Raw genomic sequence first — 21,312 nt, 5'->3', positions numbered from 1 at the left:
TGCAAATACTGCAGAGGGCAGAGGGATGGTCAGGACCAAGGGACTCAGCGGCAGTTACTTGCCTGGAATACTGGAGCTGATTCAAAGGACATGCTGAGGAATTTCCCCAAAGAAGAATTGCTAACGGCTGATAGACATATGGAAAAATGTCCTCCTCACTAGTAACCAAAGAAATGCAATCTGAAACAGTAATGAGATGCTATTTTTTGTTAATTGGTAAAGATCAAAAAAAGAAAGTGACAAAGCCCACTGTGGGTGTGGATGCCCTGAAGCGCATGTTCTCTTATGTAACACATGGGTGCATAGTCATTTGAATATTCCTGAGGCCACTTTGCAAAAGAGTTCAAAGCTTAACTTAAATAGGCACATACTCTTTGAACCAGTCACGCTACTTCTGGAAATTTCTAGATAGAAATTATGATTTTGTCTAAAAATTTAGTTAGACACAAGAATGTTCATTGCTGCGCTGTTTATGACAATAGAAAATTGAAAACAAATCAGGTATTCAATAGCAAGAGATTGGTCAAATGAACTAAGGTATACACATTCAGTAGAATATCTTGAAGCTTTTAAAAGTGATGTTTAGGGGAAAATGTAATGACATGGAAATATGCTCATGATACACTGGTAAAAGGGAAAAATTGAGTAGTTTTTTTGGTATCTCCAGGATGTTAATGATATATATTTCAAAAGAGTGAGATTATGGGTAATTTTTCTTCCCCGTTTCCCATCTTTTATGCTTGGTAAATTTTCTACAATATCTATATATAACACTTCTAATAAACATTATTTTTGAAAAGAAATGAAACAATGTCTCCGATATTGGCTGTTCCATGGACAGAGATGCTGGTACGGCCAGAGCCACTGGAACAGTTGGCTCATTTCTTGGCTCTACTCCCCTCTTCTTGCTGTTGCCTTAGAATTTTGCAAGACAGGGAGAGAAATGGGTAATGCTGTTTTTCAACTGCCATGCATCTATGTGGCCATCCTGGTTGCTGTAATTTAACCATTATCCTCTCTGCAAGCCCCCCTTTCCCTCGAGCTGTTTTCCCTTTGCTTTAACAGACAGACTAGCTATAGAAGGAGAGCTGCAGCGGGTGGGAGTATGTCCCTGCATCTTCCTAGGAGGTCCTAAAATACCTTTCAATACCTTTCACCAGTCCCCTTCTCTTTACCACAGAACTGAGCACTTGGAGCAGTGAGAAGTTAAGGGTCCTAAAACGTCATACCTGTCTTCCTCTCTGTCCGGCTTGCCCCACTGGCCCTGGATCTCCAAGAATCCCAGGTTCTCCCTAGTAAGTGAGACAAGAAGAGCTTCAGACCAGTAAAATCAAACGTGGCTCCCACCATAGGAAGTTGAGATTGGGAGACTCGAGCCTCTCAGTGAGGGTTCAATGCTCAGCAAGGAGATGGGCTGTAGGAAACCAGTAACGATCTCCCCAAAGGTAAGCAGAAAACCGCAGCACAGCCCAAGGCTGGGCACAAACACCGCTTTCCCTGGGGGATGGGAATGACTGAAGGAGGAGGCGAAGAGTGGAAAATCTACTCCAGGGAGAGTTGATTCATTGGCTGATGCGTTTGCCCATCCAAGGATTTACTGTCCTGGAAAATAAAATGTTGAACAAGATAGCTGTGGGTCCTGACTCACCAAAAAAAAGTGTGGTTGGAAAGAGAGACGATTAGACAGGCAATTATAAACTCAGGGGGCTACGGCAGTGAAGGAGAGGGGAATCTAAATTGGATTTGGTGGGGCTAAGGAGGCGAGCTGCCTGAAGGAAAGGAGCAGGGGCGTGAGGCTTGACAGCTAAGTTATGTGAGCCACAAGAAGGATCGTGGGAGGAGTGAGGATGGTCTGGGTAGAGGGAAGGCATTGGTGGGAAGCCTGGGGCAGGCATGCAGGAGGGAGAAGTGCTCTGAAGCCTCAGAACTAAACAGGGTCAGGGGGCCTTCTAAGCTACTTTAAAGTTTGGAAATTTTCCTAAGAGCCACAGGGAAGTTAAGACCGGCTGCATAATTTGTGGGGCTCAGTGTACAACGAAAGCCTAGGCCCCACCCCCAAATACGAAGACTTTCAAGATGGTGACAGCAGGACTTTAAACCAAGCATGGGGCCCTTCTGAGCTCCGCCCCCAGTGTGACCGCACAGCTGCCCGGCCCACAAAGCTGGCCCCGGAGCAGGGAGCCCCCGAAAGATTTGAAGCAGGGGAGTGGGATTCTGAATGGGCCAATAGTCCGCGATCTGACAGACTACAAAAGAGCCGCTTCAGAGACAGTAGGGTGAATTAGAGAACTGTATGCACAAACAGATTTGAGTCTGGACACCCCTTACCTCCCTCCTGCACTCTGCATTCAGGACATTGGGGAGGTGAAGAGATTTTTCAGAGTTGTTTCATGTTTGAGATCACTGTGTCTCTCTTAGTGAAATGGGGCCATTTCAGGGAAGAGATAAGCAGGTAGAAATTCTTTGCTCAATGGGAGGAAAAGAACATATCAGCAGAAAGCCAGGTGGGTGGTTGATGGTGCCTGGATCATGTGAGGAATTCACATGGAAATCAAGAAAAGAAGGGAGGTACTTTTTTCTCAGTATTTGACATCTTAAAGAGATAACACTTACTTTTTTCCCTGAAGGCCCAGGACTTCCAATGTTCCCTTTAGCTCCCACTGGCCCAGAAGAGCCCTGAATGAAATTGCGAGACACATATGTTGGCCCTGTAGCAATTCTTAGAAAACCCATTAGATTAGTTTTGCTTTTCTTCATGTCATTTCCAACAGCTCCTTGATGCCTCCTTAACAAGAGACCCAGCCACCCAGGGGAGAGAGACATCTGCACGCAAAACAGGTGACTCAGGGTATAGTCCTGGTTAGAGGACCACAAGTCTTCCTCTGCAGGGATACCGCTGGTCCATGTGGGGCCTTAGTGAGAAATAGAAAAGGTGCCCTTGACGTGACTAACGTTCGTTCTAAATGCCACAGATTTGTTATAATGTACTGATTTTGTGAGAACGAGACATGGCCACTTGCGTGTACTACACCATGAGCACGTCCAAAGCAGAATGTGTTTCAGTCCCAATCTGCAAATGGGCAACAGTATCTTCCACAAACATGCTGGGACCATAACTGGGCAAACACAGGTATTCCTTGCCTTCTGAGCTCCTGCTATCAGAGCTGAAGAACTGAACAGGTTCAGAACGTTTTTCACAGGAATCCCTCACCATCCGAACTCGTATTACTCATTGTCAGAAACTCAGGGACTGAATAGATTCAGAGGGTGAATTCAAAGCTGAGCTGAGGAATCAAATCAATTTGGGTAACAAGGGATCTTTGTAGAGTCAATTTCAAATATCTACAGTCAACGGAGAGACGCATGGCACAGATAGATTTTTAAAAGTCAGAAAAACCAGAATAGTGTGTTGGGATTTGAAATGTCCAGAAATCAGCAGGACTTGTAATCTTCCAAATGCTTTCTTCAGGCTGATGCAATGGGTTTGTACCTTCCCAATAAAACCCAGTGAAGGAGAGAGAGGAGGGCTTAAGAGACGTGCAAGGAATCAGAGCTATGCTAAAAACCTGTCCCCAATTTTTTCCCCCAAGTCTGTCCCAAGTTTTTTTTTTTAATAAATCAAATTTTCTTTTCTTTTTTTTTTTTTTTTAAGATTTTATTTATTTATTTGACAGAGAGAGAGAGCACAAGCAGGGGGAGCAGCAGGCAGAGGGAGAAGCAGGCTTCCCGCTGAGCAGGGAGCCCGATGCGGGGCTCGATCCCAGGACCCTGGGATCATGACCTGAGGCGAAGGCAGATGCTTAACGACTGAGCCACCCAGGTGCCCCTGTCCCAAGTTGATTGAAAAATAAAATACCCCATATGTAGATAATATAAAATAAACTGTATAGGAAGATGTTTTTGAAGTAAGAGGAAATGGTGTTGCTGGAGACCATTCCTGGGTCACTCACCTGAGGTCCTTTATGCCCCTCGCTTCCCTTCTCTCCTTTCCTGCCGGGAATTCCATTTAACCCCTTTTGTGGTAACAAAAGAAACATAGTGCGATGAAGCAATGAAAACATACTTATGAAACACGTCCACAGAAAAGCACTGGTCCAACCCTTCAAGTAGCCTTTTAACTCTGAGGGTAAGCCTATCTTACAATAAGAATGAAGAGGAGGCCCAGACTCAGTGGTACAGATCTCATCAAGGAATTCTTGCCTGGGTCTAAGACCTTCATCCCGCTCTGACAGGGAGAAATGAAAAGGAGACCAAAGGGAGAAATAAAACCCTTAGAAGAAGGAAGGAATTCGTAAACAGCAGTCAGATGGATTCCTTTGTTGGGGCAGGTTACCTGGGCCAGAGTCCTGATCATCAATGTGTAAAATGGAGAGCAAAGTTGTTTCAAGTTCACACAAAAGGACATTTTAGCAGAGGAATTTAAGCATATTTTCTACTATATTTACCATCAAATACATGTATATATACTATATTTACCATACAATACACATACAGATCTTTCACATAGAAGAAAAAACTAGAGGTGCTGATAAATTTTCCCACTACCAAAGCACCAGCTATAAAATGGCCCCAGCTGCCCAGCGCAAATGGTGGTTGCACCCGCTGGACTAGCCTTGGTTCACTCCCTAAGTATCAAAGGGACCCTAGAGTAGCTGAGGTAATGTCACCCCTTCCCTACAAAGCCTGGGGATAGATCTAGACTGATCCCATGGTTACTCAGTCTAAAGGATTTGCTAGCTGGTGGCTTGGTTCAGGGACCCCGGAATCCTCAAGAGAACACCAAATTCTACCTCAGTGTGAATCATCCGAAACTTCCTAGAAGAAAAATGAACTCTTGAGAAGGTCTTAGGTCTACGCACACCTTCCAGACAAGTTCTGGCTTATAGTGGGCTCCATAAGGTAACTAAATACTCATGTATTACAAAGCCATTACCTAGGGATGACCCCAGCATCTTTCCAACATGAAGAGAGACAGAGATGTCCTGACTCCGATACTCATATCAGTAATGATATGACCAAGAAAAAAGTGGCTCATGTAAAGCCCCATCAATAATATTCTAAAAGCACACTCACCCCCTGTGAATCAATTTTAGATGAGTTGAGTAATAGTTTCCAATTCCTAACTTTCCTTCATGGGATCTGTGTGCAGGGCTTCAGTTAATAAGGAAAACCAATTTGTTGATCCTGATACTCATTACTAATATAATATTAAGGTCTTAATAACTCATTATTACTAACAATCTGATACAATAGTGGTGGGCACAAGAGCACCCATTTCCTCTATTCAAAATAGGAGCAGGTTTGATGGAGAAAAATCACTCTTCCATGTAGAATTCCAGGAACATGGTCCAAGGAGGAAGGCGAGAGCAGATTAAACATTTCTCAGTTATTTATGTTTATACAGAACTACCCACTGACTTCCCATCAGGATAACTCAGCATTATATATCAATATTTACAAAATTCTTCAACACACCTGTGGGCCTTGTAATCCATCAGCTCCCTGGGTACCTTGAGGTCCAGGATCTCCCGGCTCCCCCTGATGAACGAGTTTTCAGTGTTAACACTTTCTCCAGTTTCCATATAGATTCTCTCTTTATACTATCTAGTACTCTAATATACAGTACATGGGTACTATTTTGACTGAATCTTGGCTCACCACTTAGTTGGTCTAGGATTTTATTCATTTCCATACTAAAAAATGAACGCAAGGTCATTTCTGACTCTAGTAAAGAATTTCACTCTCGTGCAGTTGATTCCCAGCGTGGGCGAAAAGCAGTCAAATGGACAGCAAGTCCTCTTGTCTAGGACATGTCTGTGAAGGGGGTTCTGCCTTAGGTCGGGCCTGTCCAGTTCCTAGCAGCTGAACTGACGGACCCTTGTGTTTCCCCGCATCGGTGGGGCCATGTCTAGTGCTCTGCGCTTCCTACAACGCCCTTGTCAAATGCTCATTCCTTCCCGGGGCCATCTGCATATGAGAAATCTCCTTGGAACCGTCTACTACGGAAGGCAGGAAGTAAAGGGTACTTACTGAGACACCTGGGGGCCCCCTTCGGCCTTCCCTTCCCTGGAACAGAAAAGGCAAAGTGTTAGTGTTATGTATGTATCCAGATGGAGGGTTCTTTAGAGGCAAACCAGCCTGTTTCATTCCCTGACAGACATAAGTAATGAGTAGCTCACAGGAATGGCTTCCCTGAGGCACTTTCCAAAGACAAGTTTTCACAATGGGCACTTCATTATAGACTAACATTTGGGGGATTGATTGAAAGCCAATCTGAAAGTCATTACAGATCCAGCTCCAGTCTAACAGCCTCTGACAATTATTCGGGAGGCTGTTTGGAGAATCAAATCATTCTGAAGAACCTGTCTTCCACCTTTCCCTCTTCAGCAAATCCCACAAAGTACTGTCTGCTAATCAGAGCTTCTTATGTGAGAACAAGCTTGTGTCCTCTCCATCTCTCTGTCCGAGGCCCTGAAAGTATCTTAGGGGAGAGTAAAAATTGTGAGATTCAGTGCTTCACTGGCCCACTGAGGTTTGTTTCCACAGAATTCTACAAGAAGGAAATGGCTGATGGGGTCTGCTCAACTATGTGGCAGTCCGATGACACTGCCATGCTCATCTGAGAAAGGGGCTGATCTCTGAAGCCAGAAATCTGCCTGCACTTAAGCAGAGGTGATTTCCACGTTGCCAGCTCAGGCTCTCCCCCTAGTGGCTGCTTTCCCACACCCCGTCCTTTCCAGACCGTGATCAAGGCAGATGATTCAGATCTCAGATCCTAACTTCTTTCCCCCTAAACAGCAACAATAAAATCTGTACCCTCAAGCCCCCCCTTCGCCCCTGCCCCTTTGAGCGAGCTGTGGAATATCTCAACCATCAATTTACTTTGTATTGTGATAAACAACTATGATTACTTTAGGTACAAGACAAAGACTTTATTTTTAAAATTTTTTATTTAAGTTCAATTAACTAACATATAATGTATTATTAATTTCAGAGGTAGACGTCAGTGCTTCATCAGTCTGATATAATACCCAGTGCTCATTACATCACATGCCCTCCTAAGGACTTTAAAAAAAATTCTATGAATTATTGAACACTACATCTGACACTAAGGATGTACTAAATGTTGGCTAATTGAATTCTAATTAAAAAATAAAACATTGAAAAATAATAATAAAATAAAATAAAATAATTCTATCCATGCATTCAGAAAGGTAGCCATGGAAACTATTTGAGAATCAGTTTTCTTCCAACTGCGTACCTTCTAGAGTTCCTTTGAGTGAACTACCTGACCAAGTATCATCTCCACCAGGTTGGCTGATGATAGGAATTCCTCCACTGGGGTTCTGCCCCCCACTCAGGGACTCTCCTTTCAAAATGCAAATGCCCTCTGGGAGAAGTTACCCATTGTACCTTGTCAGCTCTTTGTACCTTGATGTGACTATAGAGCTCTTGACATATGAAAGCAGGGAAGAAATGGCAAACAACAGAAGTTGAGGCCACTGTTACCCTGCGATGTCATAATTCCATTAAAAAGGGTAAAAGAACATTTATTCCACATCAGACAATACTGCACAATGTTTAGGGATGTGTCTTTAGAAGCCAGGCACTCTTGAGCTCGACACTGCCCCTTAAAGCCTGTGTGGCCCAGAGCAACTGTGCAATAAGCCTTAGCCAGGAGGTTAGGACCCCAGACTCTGGAGGGAGATGGTCTGGGTCCAAACTCCAGTTCTGCCACTTGCTACCTATCCTGATCCTGGGCAAGTTGCCCAAGGGTTCTTGAGTATTCTCATCTGTAAAATGGATAAAATAACAGTATCTACCTAGTAGGTTTGTTATGAGGATTTAATATTTGAAAGTGATCTGATCAGGACGTGACACAAAATAAATGCTACGGAAGCATAAGTGCTATTATTTATAAGCATTTGTGTGTGGTAGGCCAAAAACAAGGGGCCTGGAATGTCGTTTCAGGTCCTCTGGTTCTCAGTACATCATTCCACGGTTTCGGCAACAGCTGGTACAATTGACTTGCATAAGTTGGAATTCTGTCACAGAGGAGGCGATGTCTTACACGTTTGCTTGTGTTCTTAGAACCTGTCACCTACTTAAGATCCTCTGACCCTCAGAGAGAATTCTGGCCTTCACTGGAAAGGTGGGGGAAGAGGTAGAAAAGCTTGATGCTGTTTTATATTCACATTGCCTTGTTCAATTCAGGAGAAAAGTGGTTACAAAGGTAGGCGCTGGGCAGGGATGTAGATGAAGATGGGAGTGGGAGGCTGAGAGCCTCCTGTCTCTGAACTGACTTAAAGTCATTGGCTGGTTTGTCCAAGTAGTAATCCCCAACCCCACGCCTAGCATCTCTTTTCAAAAAGTGCTTGATTGATGGTGACAGTTACAAAGCTCTCTCAAACTCAGAGTATTTTCTCTTAAACCAACAAAAGTACCTATTTATCTTTAAAATTCATTGCATGTAGGGCATCTTGCTGCTCTGCTGCTTCCTCCAGTTAATTTCAATTCTCTCGTGTGGAGAGAGGGCAAAGTCCCAAAGAATTTTTACCAGAAGCACCGGGAAGCCTAAGCCATCTGACCATAGATCTTATCCCTTAAGAACTATGATTTAAGATAAACAAAGGCAAGAGGAATTAAAACACATTTCTCCACTATCTATTCCAGAGAGAAAGGCAATCAGCCACAGCCTTCAAAGTGATGAGAAGACTCCAAATCTGTAATAGAAAAGCAAGCCAAGTATTTTCAGTTCCCTCTTGAATAAAGCTCGGGGCCAAATAAATCTAGGGCGCTGTGCATTATTGTCTTTTTATAATCTCCGTTCTGAGGGCATGCTAAAGTGTTTATTTTTTTAAGATTTTATTTATTTATTCATGGGAGACAGGGGAGGGGGGAAGAGGCAGAGGGAGAAGCAGGCTCCCCAAGGAGCAGGGAGCCTGATCCAAGAACCCCAGGATCACCACCTGAGCCAAAGGCAGACACTTAACCAACTGAGCCACCTAGGCGCCCAATAAAAGGGTTTCTAACACATTGGAAATGTCACCTCTCACTTCAGTAGTCCACAAAAAGAAAAATGGTTTCTTGGTTGTTCCTTAAAAAGAAGGGGAAATCCAATATCCCTGTTTTAGGCTTAATATCACATGAGATGCTATAAAGTTGTCCTAGGGTCTCGAGGTTGCCACAGACTTGGCCCTAGTCACCAGTATTTTGGTTAATTCAGGAAGAACTTATCTGTAACTCTTCTTTCCCATTGACAACATTTGAAGAGAAAGAGAGTATGTTTACCCAATTTTCTTACAGAAGCTCAAAGATGCTAAGCTGCTGGAGGAGGGTTTTCATGTTAAACGCACTGACTCTCTCCAAAGACATTCAAAAGCTTCTGGAAGATGGAAAGAGGAAGGCAGACTGTCACAGAGGTTCTCAACAAGGAGTGATTTTGCCCCCCCCCATTCCCCACTACCCTCATCCCAGACATTTGGCAAAATCTGCAGACATTTTTGTCTATCACAACTTGGGGGGAGTGAGCTACTGACATGTAGTGGGTAGAGAACAGGGATGCTCTGAAACATCCTATAAAAGCCCACACGATAGCCCCTCACAACGTCATCTGGCCCCGAATGACGATAGTACCAATGTATCAGCCCTGGACCAGCCAACTCTGCAGTGGCAAATATCGTGAATGCCTCCGTGGCACCTTCAGGTGATAAGGACAAAAAATAAATGTTCACGGAAATACTTACCCTACTTCCTCTGGAATTAGGATTGCCTGGTGTCCCTTTCTGTCCGGTTCTACCCTAGAAATACAATTGTTTCCCCAAGATTGTAAGGCACAGGATTCTGAATAACTACATCGGCATAAAAACCTCATGCACTATTAAAACAGCAGAACAAATGTGTCATGCTAGAATCTTTGTGCATATTAACACTATTGGGTCCGTATCTATTAAAGAGGAAAATGGTATAGCAACATGCACTGCTAATTAGCAGTTTCCCCATATAATATCACCTGCCAGAAACTTAATAATTTTACCCATGGAAGTGTAACCTACTACAGATGTGTCTTGTTTTCAGGAAATAAGGCTCTTCTAAATGGGACCTTAGGGGTGTTATTTACATATTTTACTAAGTAATTAATTTAGGCCTTATGAAAGTCTCAGCTCAGTAACAGAATTAGTCATTCATACATATATAAAATAGATCTATAGATTCTATGTCTGTAAAATAGATCCAATTACTTGTCTTCCTTGTTCTCCTTTGGAGCCCTTTTGTCCTTTGATGTTACTGTTTTGTCCTGGATTGCCCTAGAGGAAGATTTAAAAAGTATTTTAGAACGAAGAAATATCAGCTTTTTTTTTTTTTAAATACCATGGTACAATATTCAAGTAGTAAGCTAATTTGGGTTAACTAAGGAAGGGTAAGAGAAAATTCAACGTATTTGAAATTGATAGATTTTTGAAAAAATGAAGATAATATTTCCCCAAGTTTGAAGAGGGTTTGGTGACAAATGAAGCGATAAGAGTGTTTGCTAAAGACCGCCTGCTGACACCATGATGATTTTCTCTTCTCTGTATTGGCAGCTTCACTGATGCACTAGTCCAAACATGCTTATGCTACTCCCTTAGAGATGCAATAAGATTCCTTTTTAATCAAGTCTGCAAATACAGAATCTGTAAGATTAGAAGCCCAATAAGCAAACTTATGGAAATTTCTCCCCAAAAGTAACTTGAAAGTCTCAACATAACACTAAGGATGATTAGGATGGAACATTTCCCAGCTCCAAATTTCCAATATAATCAGCCAAGATCAGATGCACACAGATTTTTTTTCCCAAGCATTTAAGTCTCAGTCAACACCTACTACCCTGACTCCCAAGACAAGTCTTCACCTACAGGTTAGTGGGAGACACACGGGAAAGGAGAGAGGAACTTGGAGCAACTACACAATTCAGAGGCAACTAGACCCAAGTAACTTACAGGATCTCCTGGAAAGCCCTTCTCCCCATATCCCCCAGGGGGGCCTCTGGAACCTGGGCTGCCCTGGAAAAAAAGAAAATAAGTTTCTGAGTTAGCTTGTATGAGGGTTTTATAATGGGGTTAAAACGTCAAGGGTGTGTTTTGGAGGCAAGAAAACCAATCAGACAAAATGATCCATGTTCCTCTCCCCCAGCCAGTTTCCTCAGACTTCTCAAGCAGTACTCAGTGCAGTTTTAAGCCTATAGTCAGGATTATCTATAGTGAGGCTGAGCAATGGGAAAACTCTGATGATTTAGCATAGCGCATCTGACAGAACTTTCTGCAGTAATAGAAATGCTCTATATTTGCATTGTCCAACATGGTAGCCATTAGCCATAGGTAGCTACTGAGCACATGAAATGTGGTTAGGACAACTGAAGAGCAGAATTTTTCACGTTCACTAATTTGAATTTAAATTGTCATATATTAGTAGTATTATATTGGACATCGCAGCCAGTCTAGGAACTTCTGACATTTATAATTAAATTGCCCACTGGAAACCTTCACGGGCATGTTCCACTTGTCACCTCAAACTCAAGTGTCCCCAACTCAGCTTGTCCAAACCAGGGTCCTTGAAGGCATTTTGACTGACTCCTCATTTCCTGCTTCTCTGATCACCTAGATCTAGAGATCTTATGTCCCAGAGCCAGAACTAGGGTAAGAAAAGCAAGTTACCTAGGGTGCAAAATTTAGGGAGACACTCACACTTTGCATAGTTCTGAGAATGAGTACTTTCTTCTTTTTTTTTAAAGATTTTATTTATTTATTTGAGAGAGAATGAGAGAGAGCACATGAGAGGGGGGAGGGTCAGAGGGAGAAGCAGACTCCCTGCTGAGCAGGAAGCCCGATGCGGGACTTGATCCAGGGACTCCAGGATTATGACCTGAGCCGAAGGCAGTTGCTTAACCAACTGAGCCACCCAGGTGCCCAGAATGAGTACTTTCTTAAATCCTGCACTCTAGCTGCTCATTCCAGCCCGGGCCCTGCTATGTTCTTCTTATGTCTTGCGTCTGTTCTCACTGACGTTGCTTTACTTGAAGGCTTCATCACTTCTCACCACAATTATTCTAGATCCTCTCATCTTTGCCTTGTATCTATGTCACCTCTGACACATCCTCCATACCACTGCCAAGTAATATTTCTGACATTCAAATTCAATTGTGGTCCCTGTACTTAAAATCTTTCAAGACTCACGATTGCTTAATGGTTAAAAGCCTAACTCCTCCCCATGGCCCACCAGTGCCTTCCCAACCTCTTCCCACCACCTCTAGAACCTCACCTCCCTCTACCTGTGCTCTAATGCTCAACTTGCAGTGCCCCTAAGCCTGCATGTCTTTGCTTGTGCTGTTCCCTCTGTCTGGAATCCCTTCCTCCATGTCTTGCTAATGCCTATCATCTTCAGCTCAGGAATCATTTCTTCTAGGAAGACTTCCTGGACTTGCTCCCTACCCTGCTGAGTTAGGTGCCCTTCTCTGGACTCTCATGTAGTTGCCTACAACATGGCTTCAATCACATTCTGCACTGTCATTAGCTATTAATATATCTGTCTTTCTATGGCCAGGGATCCTTGAGGACAAGGACAGTGTGGTTCATCTCTGAATCTTCAGCACTTAACTCAGTGCTTGGCACATGCCAGGTATTCAAAATATTGGATAAATAAACGGATCAGAACATAAAAACTGAGCTGTTTGGTACTAAGTAGGTACATATTAATAAGTTTTGAAATGAATTTAAGGTAAAAAATGTTTCACTGTGATTTGCTATAGCAAGGTCACCAAAATAATTCTGTATTTTTCCCTTGCTTTTTATGTTGGGTTGTTTTTTTTTCTGATGCAATAAAGAGAACATGGAAGCTGGTGACAGGCAAAAACAATCATTTTCAGACTTCTGAGGAATATGCCCTTAGAAGAACCTTGCATGCCTCGATTCCTTCTCACTGGAATTCTTGAAAATTCCCAAACGGGACTGTAGCATCTACTCAGTAGTAACAGAACTTCATTTCATGGTCAAGTCAGTGTTTCCCTACTAAGCACTGGCACACAGCAGTTAAGACTGTCTCTCTTACCAAATTCTCCTTCTTTGATGTATTGAAAGTGTTACCTGAGATCCTGGATCACCTTTTTCTCCCTTTTCTCCAGGAAATCCATGAAAGCCCTAAAAGAAGTCAAGGAAAACAAAATTCCCATTTAAAGAGAAATACAACCTCGTGACCATGTTATGGTACCTGAAAGATGGCTTACCTCTTCCCCATCCAGTCCGTCAATCCCATCCTCTCCTTGTTCTCCCTAAGGGACAATGGAGCGCAATCAGTTCAGAGGAGGGCTCTGCCACATGCTTATTGGGAAACTAATCCCCTCGGGAAATCAAACTGGACTGAGAAGACACTACGGTACCTTATGTCCAGAAAATCCTTTGGCTCCCTGTAAAAGATGAAATCTGTCTCACTGACATGTCAAAGACAGACAGCAGGTGGATTCACAGGCCTTTGGAGCAAGAAGGTGCTGCCTCCCTAAAGAAGGTGATTGTGTGTTCCTTTAATTGCTTCTGGCTCTCTAACCACAAAGGGATGATAGATGGATTGAATGAATGCTCTGAACTCATTGAGATTTCTAAGAAGCAGAATTAGTCCACAGTGAGGACACTGACATGTAACTGGAGAACGGCAAACGGTGGGTGGAAGAGAGAAAAGGAGGGAGGGAAGGAAGAGAGACGCAGAGCACGTTATAGGGAATTCAAAATCACATTTCCAGCAGAGCCTTACCTTTTGACCTTGCTCCCCTGGACATCCTGTAATCCCTTTATCTCCTGGGGGTCCAATTTCTCCTCGTCTTCCCTAAGAAAAGGCAACCAAACAGGTATCCAAAGTGACTCTTTTGCCAGAAGTTGCCAACAGTTTGCTTTTTACGAGTGAAGCTAGAGCACAGGAGCACTCTGAGCCCCACACAAAGCACATCCTTCCATAAATGCATTTGTTTAACTCTGGTTTTCCCCTCTATTCAAATGCCTTCCCCGTCAACCTTGGGGGCTTCCTTACGGACCCAAGATCTCACAGAGATGCAGGATGAGCCCAATTGCTTCACTGTCCTCATTAGACAGCACAGCCAAAGTTTTGGAAGATGCTTCACCTTCCAGCCACCTTTCAAATACTCCAGTAATACATGTTGACCCTGGCATGGTACCCAAGGCCCCAGTCCTGCCCTGGAAAAGGCAGCATTGCTGATGGTACTGAAGCAAGCCGGTCCCAGGGGACCAGAGCTGAGTAGAAGCCATTGATGGGACAGGCCACTACTACAAGAACTCAAGGATGGGAAGTGCTAGTGCTCACGGAAAGAACCACCAGGTGAAAGAGCCCCAAAGTCAGACCATCCACTGGGGAAAGAGTGCTCAAGGTCAATGATGTGTGTGTCTCCCATCAATCCTGTTTCTCCCAGGAAATATTTAAACACAGGTAAATGCTAGAGTAAAATGAATCTCCAGAGAAAAGGAACGTGGGGCTCCTTGAGGGCAGGAACCCCTCATTGTCTCTTTACCCAATTATGTCCCTTGTGCCTGCCTCAGTCAGATCTGGGTGCAGAATGGGTGCTTAGGGTTTGCTGTTTGGATAAATAATTGTTTAGCAATGAGCTTGACTCTTTCCTTCCTGGTAGCGGAGGGGAGAAGGGATTTTCCTTCCTCCTGCTTTGCTTTCTTTATTCTGAAGATTATTCCCAGGAAAACAGGAGGCCTTGCTCGTGGCCACATGTTGCTGAGAGATGCCGAAACATTTGACTTCCTGTTGACTGGACTGTTAGCCAGATGTGGGCTCATGGCCAGACAGCCACACTCAAAGCCCTCCATGCTGCCTGGGTGGTCTCCAAGACCCCTCTGCAGGTACGTGGTGGGCAGGTTAGAGCACTCCCCTCAGTGGTCATTTTGTAAACTAGGTCAGCACTAGAGCCTTAGAGGAATATATCAGTTTATAGATCAGGAGACTGAGAGTCAAGAAGTTAAGTGCGTTGCTAGGTTTCTTGTCTAGGTCAGCCCTTGGCTGCCTGGCCAAACCTATGCTTTTAATTATACCTGCCCAGGCATGATTTAATTTTGTTTTAAATATTGCTGCCCAGACAGAGAGCTAGCTTGATTCTAAGGGGATGGAGATGCAGGCTGGATGCTTCCTTAACTTTCCCCACCCCAAACAGAGCCACTCAAGTGTTTCAGTTCCTTCAAATCTATTCTCATAATTCGATTAATGAACCAAGGGAGAGTTCTGGTTTTAAGGGTCAAAGACTGAGATTAGAAAACCTCTGTGTTGCATGGAATCACGAAGCCATGCCTTTCCATGTACTAAGCACTGAGCTCCAGGTCCAAAGATAGCTCCTCACTAGTATCTAGTCCTACTTTGCCCTGCGTAGGGGAGACAGGACCATGCCCCGCTCCCTGCCACTGATAAAAACATGCCAGGCAACATGTGCGTGAGCCTGCTCCCTCCTTCCCCTCAAAAGTGGATTTGGTGAGTGCTTATGATCCAGACCAAAAAAAGGCGGGGGGAGCATCCATTTTCTTTCAAAACCACCAAAATCCCCCATATAAATAAAACCCTTTTTGTAGGAACATAAAGCTGTCCATGCAAAAGAAAATCATTGCTTGTGTTGGGGGGAGGAGGGTCAGAAAAACTTACGGGGTCTCCGTCCTCTCCCCAGTGTCCTCTGCTGCCTTTCAGACCTGGAGAACCCTGGGAGGATAGAGAGAATACATTTCAGCCAGCTTTCTTCAATCTGAACTTGTGAAATCGTTAGGCATTGTAGACAAGTCCCTCCCTTCAACTTGGTGGCAGCGTCTACAGGGGTAGCTGTGAGTCTGGGGAGAGTCTGACAACCCCTGACTCCTACCGGAGGCTGACCTGGGAGCCCATTTTGCAGCTCAGGGCGTCAGGGCAGGTCCTGTGCCTGAGGGGCTGCATGGTGGGCAGCTGTGGCCCCTACAACTCTTCTAGAAGGCAAATCGATCACATTTCCAAAGAGATCATTTTATTTCCTTTTGCTTTTCTGAGAGTTCAAGGAAGAAGAAACACTTCTCCCAACAAGGAGGTTACATATATTTCAGTTGCGATCACTTCTTCCTCTGCCACATGTGGTTTAACTGCCTCGTGGCTTATTGGTGGCAAAGGCTTAATCAGAGGTTTGCTTTCCTCACCGTGTAACACAGGTCCTGCCTGTCTGCTTAGTACACCTGGGGGCTGTGCTCTTGGAACGTAACTCTAATACTGACCAGAGCAAAGTGAGGAGAGAGGAAACTGTGCTGAACAAAACATCGCAACTCGGTAAAAAGGCCAAGATCATGTACCCCGAAGGATGGACAATGCAGAACTCATGAGCAAGTATTACATTTGCTCTCTTAAAAAAAAAAAAAAAAAGACTCCTTTTAATTATGATATCTAAAATGCATTTGAAAAAGTACATAAAATAAATGAAATATAAAGTCACAGCTTAATTATTATAAAGTGAACAGCCATGTAGCCACCACCCCGGCCAAGAAACAGGACATCACTGGCACCCAGATGCAGCCCGCCGCCCTCCCAATGCCAAGCACTCCCACCCCCACCCCCACCCCAGGGAGCACACTCCTGGCTTTTATGACAATACTTTCTTGCCTTTTTTATACTTTATTACTGAATTATTCATCCCTAGACATAAGTTAGTTTTGCCTGCTTTCAAACCTTTTATAAATGGAATCATACTCTGTGTGTGCTTCTGTGTTTTGTTTTGTTTTGTTGCCATTACTGTGTTTGTAAAACTTATTCATGCTGTTATATGTACCTGTAGTTCATTCAGCCTCAGCACCTTAGAGCATTCCATTAATGAAGACACCATGACATATTCATTTAAGCTATTGTTGTGTAATTGATCTTCTAGAATTCATTTTTAAAGGGCTATTAATCTGCAATGCATTGCTCTTTTTGAGGTTCAATTTCATTCATTACTGATGAAATACAACCTTTGCCACCTTTTGCACTCTTCAAACTGTTTAAAGCAGGTGCGAAAGTATAAATTGCAAAACCAAGGAGCAACGTCACGAATGATATGTAAGAAAAATGGGAGTTATTCTCAACAGCAGTATCAAAAGTGAGCCCTTCTGAACTGGCTCCTATACCACAGAAATCGCATGAAATAAATGCCCAAAGCAATTACATCAGCATCAAGTGAAAGCTGCAAAGTGCACCGCTTGGCCTCAGTCCCACCCACCAAATCAAGGCACACTGGGTAAAATAGTTTCACAACTGAATGGCACCTTCGTGGCTAGTAGTCCTTGGGATCCATGAGGACCTGGAGCCCCCGAACACTTGCAAAATGTGCAGCAGCAAGTCTTCTCTGCAATGTTTCCCTGGAAAAAGCAAACTTGAGTGAGCAACAATGGTCAGGAACTTCACGGCGTAAGAACAGTATTCATATAGATCATAATGCACCACCTACACGGCCATCCTCTCTCTTTGGGGGAGGGGCTGCAGAGGATCAGAGGTGCTCTTTGACTTAATACTGAAGACAGGGCACTGAGCTAGCAACTGCGACGCAGCATTCCCTCTCCCAGGAAATGACCTGTCTATAGAAAGGGCACCTGCCACACGGATGGCCACAGGCCAAGTTTGCACAAGACCAGTTGGCTCCTCCTTGACAGACTCTTGTTATCTGGGGATTTCTGCAGCATAAACTGCTGGGAGCTTTTTTATGTGACTAGGGGCTGGTTGTTTTTTTTATTCCCCGTACATTCATTTGGTGAGATGATAAAGGAGGGAAGGACACACAAAAATAAAAATACACTGCTCTGGTCTTTCATACTTTTTCTTCTACTAAAGACCATGCACTTCATTTAGTGGGGCAAGCAAGGCAGTCTCTAGAAATACTCATCAAAACTCCAATTTCATTCCGATGGCCTTTTGAATAACTGCATTTCTGCTCCACAGCTCACCAGGTACTGTGACAGCATCTTGCCCAGTTCTCTCATGCCAATGGTCAGGTGAGTCCTGTAATCAAATCCCTTTCCAAATTCAAAGCTGGAAAACTCATCGTGGGCAGTCGTGTTTAGGGACACCACCAGCAGAGCATCAAGTCCTAGTCAGTAAACATAAGAGATTCAAAACCAAAGGGGTTGCACGTGAAAGAGAAGAAAAGCCCATCGTATTTCTACTCGATGAGTGATGTTCAGAGAACCAGAAAAGGGAAAAGGAAACATAAGAAGTAGGACCCTTGATCTATGAGGAACCCAACAGGCTTGCTTGCTTGTTCAGGCTTCAAACCCGACAGAAAAACACTAGCAGAAAACTGTTTAATGCTTCACCACCAAGTTTTGATTCAATTCTTGGGTATTTGAAAGCAATTTTTAAGAAAGGGCATTGTTCATCTTCAGAAGTTTTCTGAATTTTTCTGAATGTAAATTAATAATAGTTCTCAGAGTCATCTCCATGGCCAAACACCCCTGGGGGCCCAAGCCCTACGAGCCTGAGGAAAGCCCAGGGTGAACTCCTGGCCATAGCCAGGACTCCATTTATTCATTCATTCATTCATTCACTCACTCATTAATTCACTCATTAGCTCATTTACTCTACCAAACTTTCATTAAACAAATCTTTGCTTATTAGAAGCCTATTATGTATTAATCAGTATACCAGGGACACAAGATGAATAGGACAGGCACACTCTGTCCCTTCACAGAAGTCCAGTCCAATGGAAAAGGTGGACAGGAATCAGATGGCTGCTCTGTGTAGTGGTAAGTGTCCTGAGAGGGAATGGCAGGGTGCTTTGAAAGCCTAAAGGAGAAGCTCCCAACTTAGCCTTAGAAAGTGGTAGGTTTCTGGGAAGAACTGATGTCTATGCTGATCCTGAAGGATGAATGGAAGCTGGTCAAGGCAGAGAACCAGAGACAGGAGAAGGACTGGGGAGGAGCTGAGATGGGGAGAGTTCTAGGTAGAAGAAAAGTGTATGCCAGGAATGGAGGCCTGGGGGACTGAGGCGTGAGGTGTGCTGGAGGAAGAAGGGGATGGCTCTGTGTGCCTAAGACGCTGAGTGTGGGGAGTGAGGGAAGGCCAGAGTGGGGAGCGGAGCCAGACCTTGTAAAGAACCAGAGGCTGTACTGAGGAATGTGATGTGCCCAGAACAGTGGGAAAGGAGAATGACACAACCCAGCAATCAAGCAGGAAATTTTGTGGCCTCTAGGGAGGTTGCTCATGGACATTAAACCCCAGAGGCCAGTGTGAGTCCATACCCAGGAGGTCTCAAATAATGCACCCCATCTGACAATCAGTGGAGCCTTGTGTCACTGTATAAGACTCTCAACTTTTGCATTTAGCTCCCAGTTCAGTCTGAAACTATGACATAGATTGGGGATATATGTACTAAGAAGTGCTTTTCAAGATCTATGTGGCTATCTTTCACATGGATAACCAGAAACAGTAGGGAGTGTCCTAGGTCAGGAGCCCTGGAAGCAGAATCTAAGAGAGGAATTTGTATGTACGTGGTTTATTGAGGGAGAAAGAGGTGGAGGAAAGGGAGGGGAAAATTGTAAGCAAGAATGTGTCTCAGTAAAATCTTCAACTTGGTATGATTCATGAAGGACTCTGGGGTGTAAACTGTATCAGAGTTGACCCACTTGAGGCAAGGGTGCTAAGGTTTTTATCCCTATATCGATTTTCTATTTTCTATTTTTTTAATTTATTTTTATTTTATCCCCTTCCATTTCCAGGTGGGACATGGTATAAACCCACCCCCACTTCTGGGTAATGGTTCAGGTCAGTCAAGGACACATGACTGTAGAAGGGCACAGGTATAAGTACTTGGCCATGGCATTTGCAGCATTTGGGGGATGAGCGTACAAGTTGTCAACGGGGTTTGGGGAGGCATCAACAGCATCTGCTACCAGTGGCCGGACAGATCCCAAGATCTACAACACCTGCGTAAGAAGGGACTTGTTAGCACATTCTATGCTTCACCACTTAAATTTGCAACTCAGTACCTGCTTCTCTGAGCCTGGCCGATTGATCTTTAAGCATTATCTCACTTTCACCCCCAAGACCATCTGAAAAGATGAGTAGCACCTAGAGGAAGAGAAAAGCAGAGGATGGAATGCTGTGAAAATGAAATATATAATTGGGGAGGAAGAAACAAATGAAAGAATGTGGAGATGAGAGATTGAATGTGACATGAGTACCTGTCCTTGGGATTTAGATCTATCCTTAAATGTATCCCACAGCGACTGCAGGAACCGTGCATTCAGATGAGTTGGTCCATCGACAGTGACTTGCAGCAGGCTGCCAAATATTGCTTTCCGGTAGATTTGGAACTTGGCAGGGAATTCTTGGTCATTGTTCACCTTGAAGGCCACATTCACCTGCACCTCTGTGCCTGCTCCACAGCTGACCCTCCTGATGGAGGTGATGTCCTCTAAGATGCCTGGGAGGTAGGATCTCAGCCGGGGGTGGCCATGGAACAGCGGCTGCCCCAGCAGGTGAGTGGAAATGTCAAACCCGACCACTATGTCCATAAAGCAATCTGGAGACCAAGGGAAATGAGGCTGGATTAATGAGTAGACAGGAGCAAGGAAGAGCTGACCAGGCAGAAAAAAGAAGAGCAGTCATGGCATGGCCCAGGGCTGGAGGATCCCTAGTATCCAGTGTTCAAGAAGGAAGATATTGACTGCTTGATCAGCACAGGTATTTCCTCTCTCCTCTTTCAAATATTTCAAGTTCCAATAGCTAGTTCAAGTTCCAATCATGGTTTAGCCTCATTTTCAGTGGCTGGCTGTGTGTGTGAATGTGTGTGCGTGTGCGCACATGCATATTTTCTTCTTTTAATGATGACATATTATGATTCATGTAATCATAACATATTAAATATTTGAAATATCCTTAAAGATTATTTAATTCAGAGGTCACAAACACAAATGGCTATGAAGGCCAAGTGGATAATGTAAAGGAGTTAGATGGGCCGGGAGCAAAGAGAATGAATGGAGAACAACGACCCATCTGTTCACTGCTCAACTCCCGCTGAGAGTAGCCATGCGGGAGAAGGGGCCCAGTGTGGTGAGATTGCCTGATTTTTCCAAGGAGAGCCTGAAATCTTCATTTTTCCTGTGAAACCTTCAGTTTGTAAAAGCTGTCAACTAATTTTAACAAGTTGCCAACACCAGACAGGACTAACACAGCTCAGCTGCAAGTCGCCATTTGGTCACTTCTGACCCAGCCCCGTTGCTCATTTTACACGTGAGGAAATCATGATTCCTGGAGGTTGCTGCTACTACACCAGAGCATCGGATTCCGGTGCCAGGG

At 44.1% G+C, this 21,312-nt stretch overlaps 1 protein-coding gene across 2 annotated transcripts in view; it reads right to left on the bottom strand.

Moving 5' to 3' along the window:
• Window positions 1–21,312, bottom strand: part of COL6A5 (collagen type VI alpha 5 chain) — a 90,362-nt gene that overhangs the window by 47,281 nt on the left and 21,769 nt on the right. For both annotated transcript variants that reach the window (XM_081826183.1, XM_081826192.1), the window contains exons 7-23: window positions 20,196–20,536; window positions 20,001–20,082; window positions 17,961–18,103; window positions 17,286–17,378; window positions 15,676–15,729; window positions 13,780–13,851; window positions 13,412–13,438; window positions 13,259–13,303; window positions 13,119–13,172; window positions 10,980–11,042; window positions 10,242–10,307; window positions 9,747–9,800; window positions 6,031–6,066; window positions 5,476–5,538; window positions 3,951–4,013; window positions 2,614–2,676; window positions 1,230–1,292 (exon numbers count right to left, since the gene is read on the bottom strand). In XM_081826183.1, coding sequence (XP_081682309.1) covers window positions 1,230–1,292; window positions 2,614–2,676; window positions 3,951–4,013; window positions 5,476–5,538; window positions 6,031–6,066; window positions 9,747–9,800; window positions 10,242–10,307; window positions 10,980–11,042; window positions 13,119–13,172; window positions 13,259–13,303; window positions 13,412–13,438; window positions 13,780–13,851; window positions 15,676–15,729; window positions 17,286–17,378; window positions 17,961–18,103; window positions 20,001–20,082; window positions 20,196–20,536 — 1,382 coding nt within the window. The remainder of the gene's footprint in view (window positions 1–1,229; window positions 1,293–2,613; window positions 2,677–3,950; window positions 4,014–5,475; window positions 5,539–6,030; window positions 6,067–9,746; window positions 9,801–10,241; window positions 10,308–10,979; window positions 11,043–13,118; window positions 13,173–13,258; window positions 13,304–13,411; window positions 13,439–13,779; window positions 13,852–15,675; window positions 15,730–17,285; window positions 17,379–17,960; window positions 18,104–20,000; window positions 20,083–20,195; window positions 20,537–21,312) is intronic.

This window comes from Leptonychotes weddellii, chromosome 1, assembly GCF_054177405.1.
Source record: "Leptonychotes weddellii isolate Sample4059 chromosome 1, ASM5417740v2, whole genome shotgun sequence".
Classification (NCBI taxonomy): Eukaryota; Metazoa; Chordata; class Mammalia; order Carnivora; family Phocidae; genus Leptonychotes; species Leptonychotes weddellii.
Note: the sequence above shows the minus strand (reverse complement) of the source record. Positions and strands in the feature narration are given on the sequence as shown.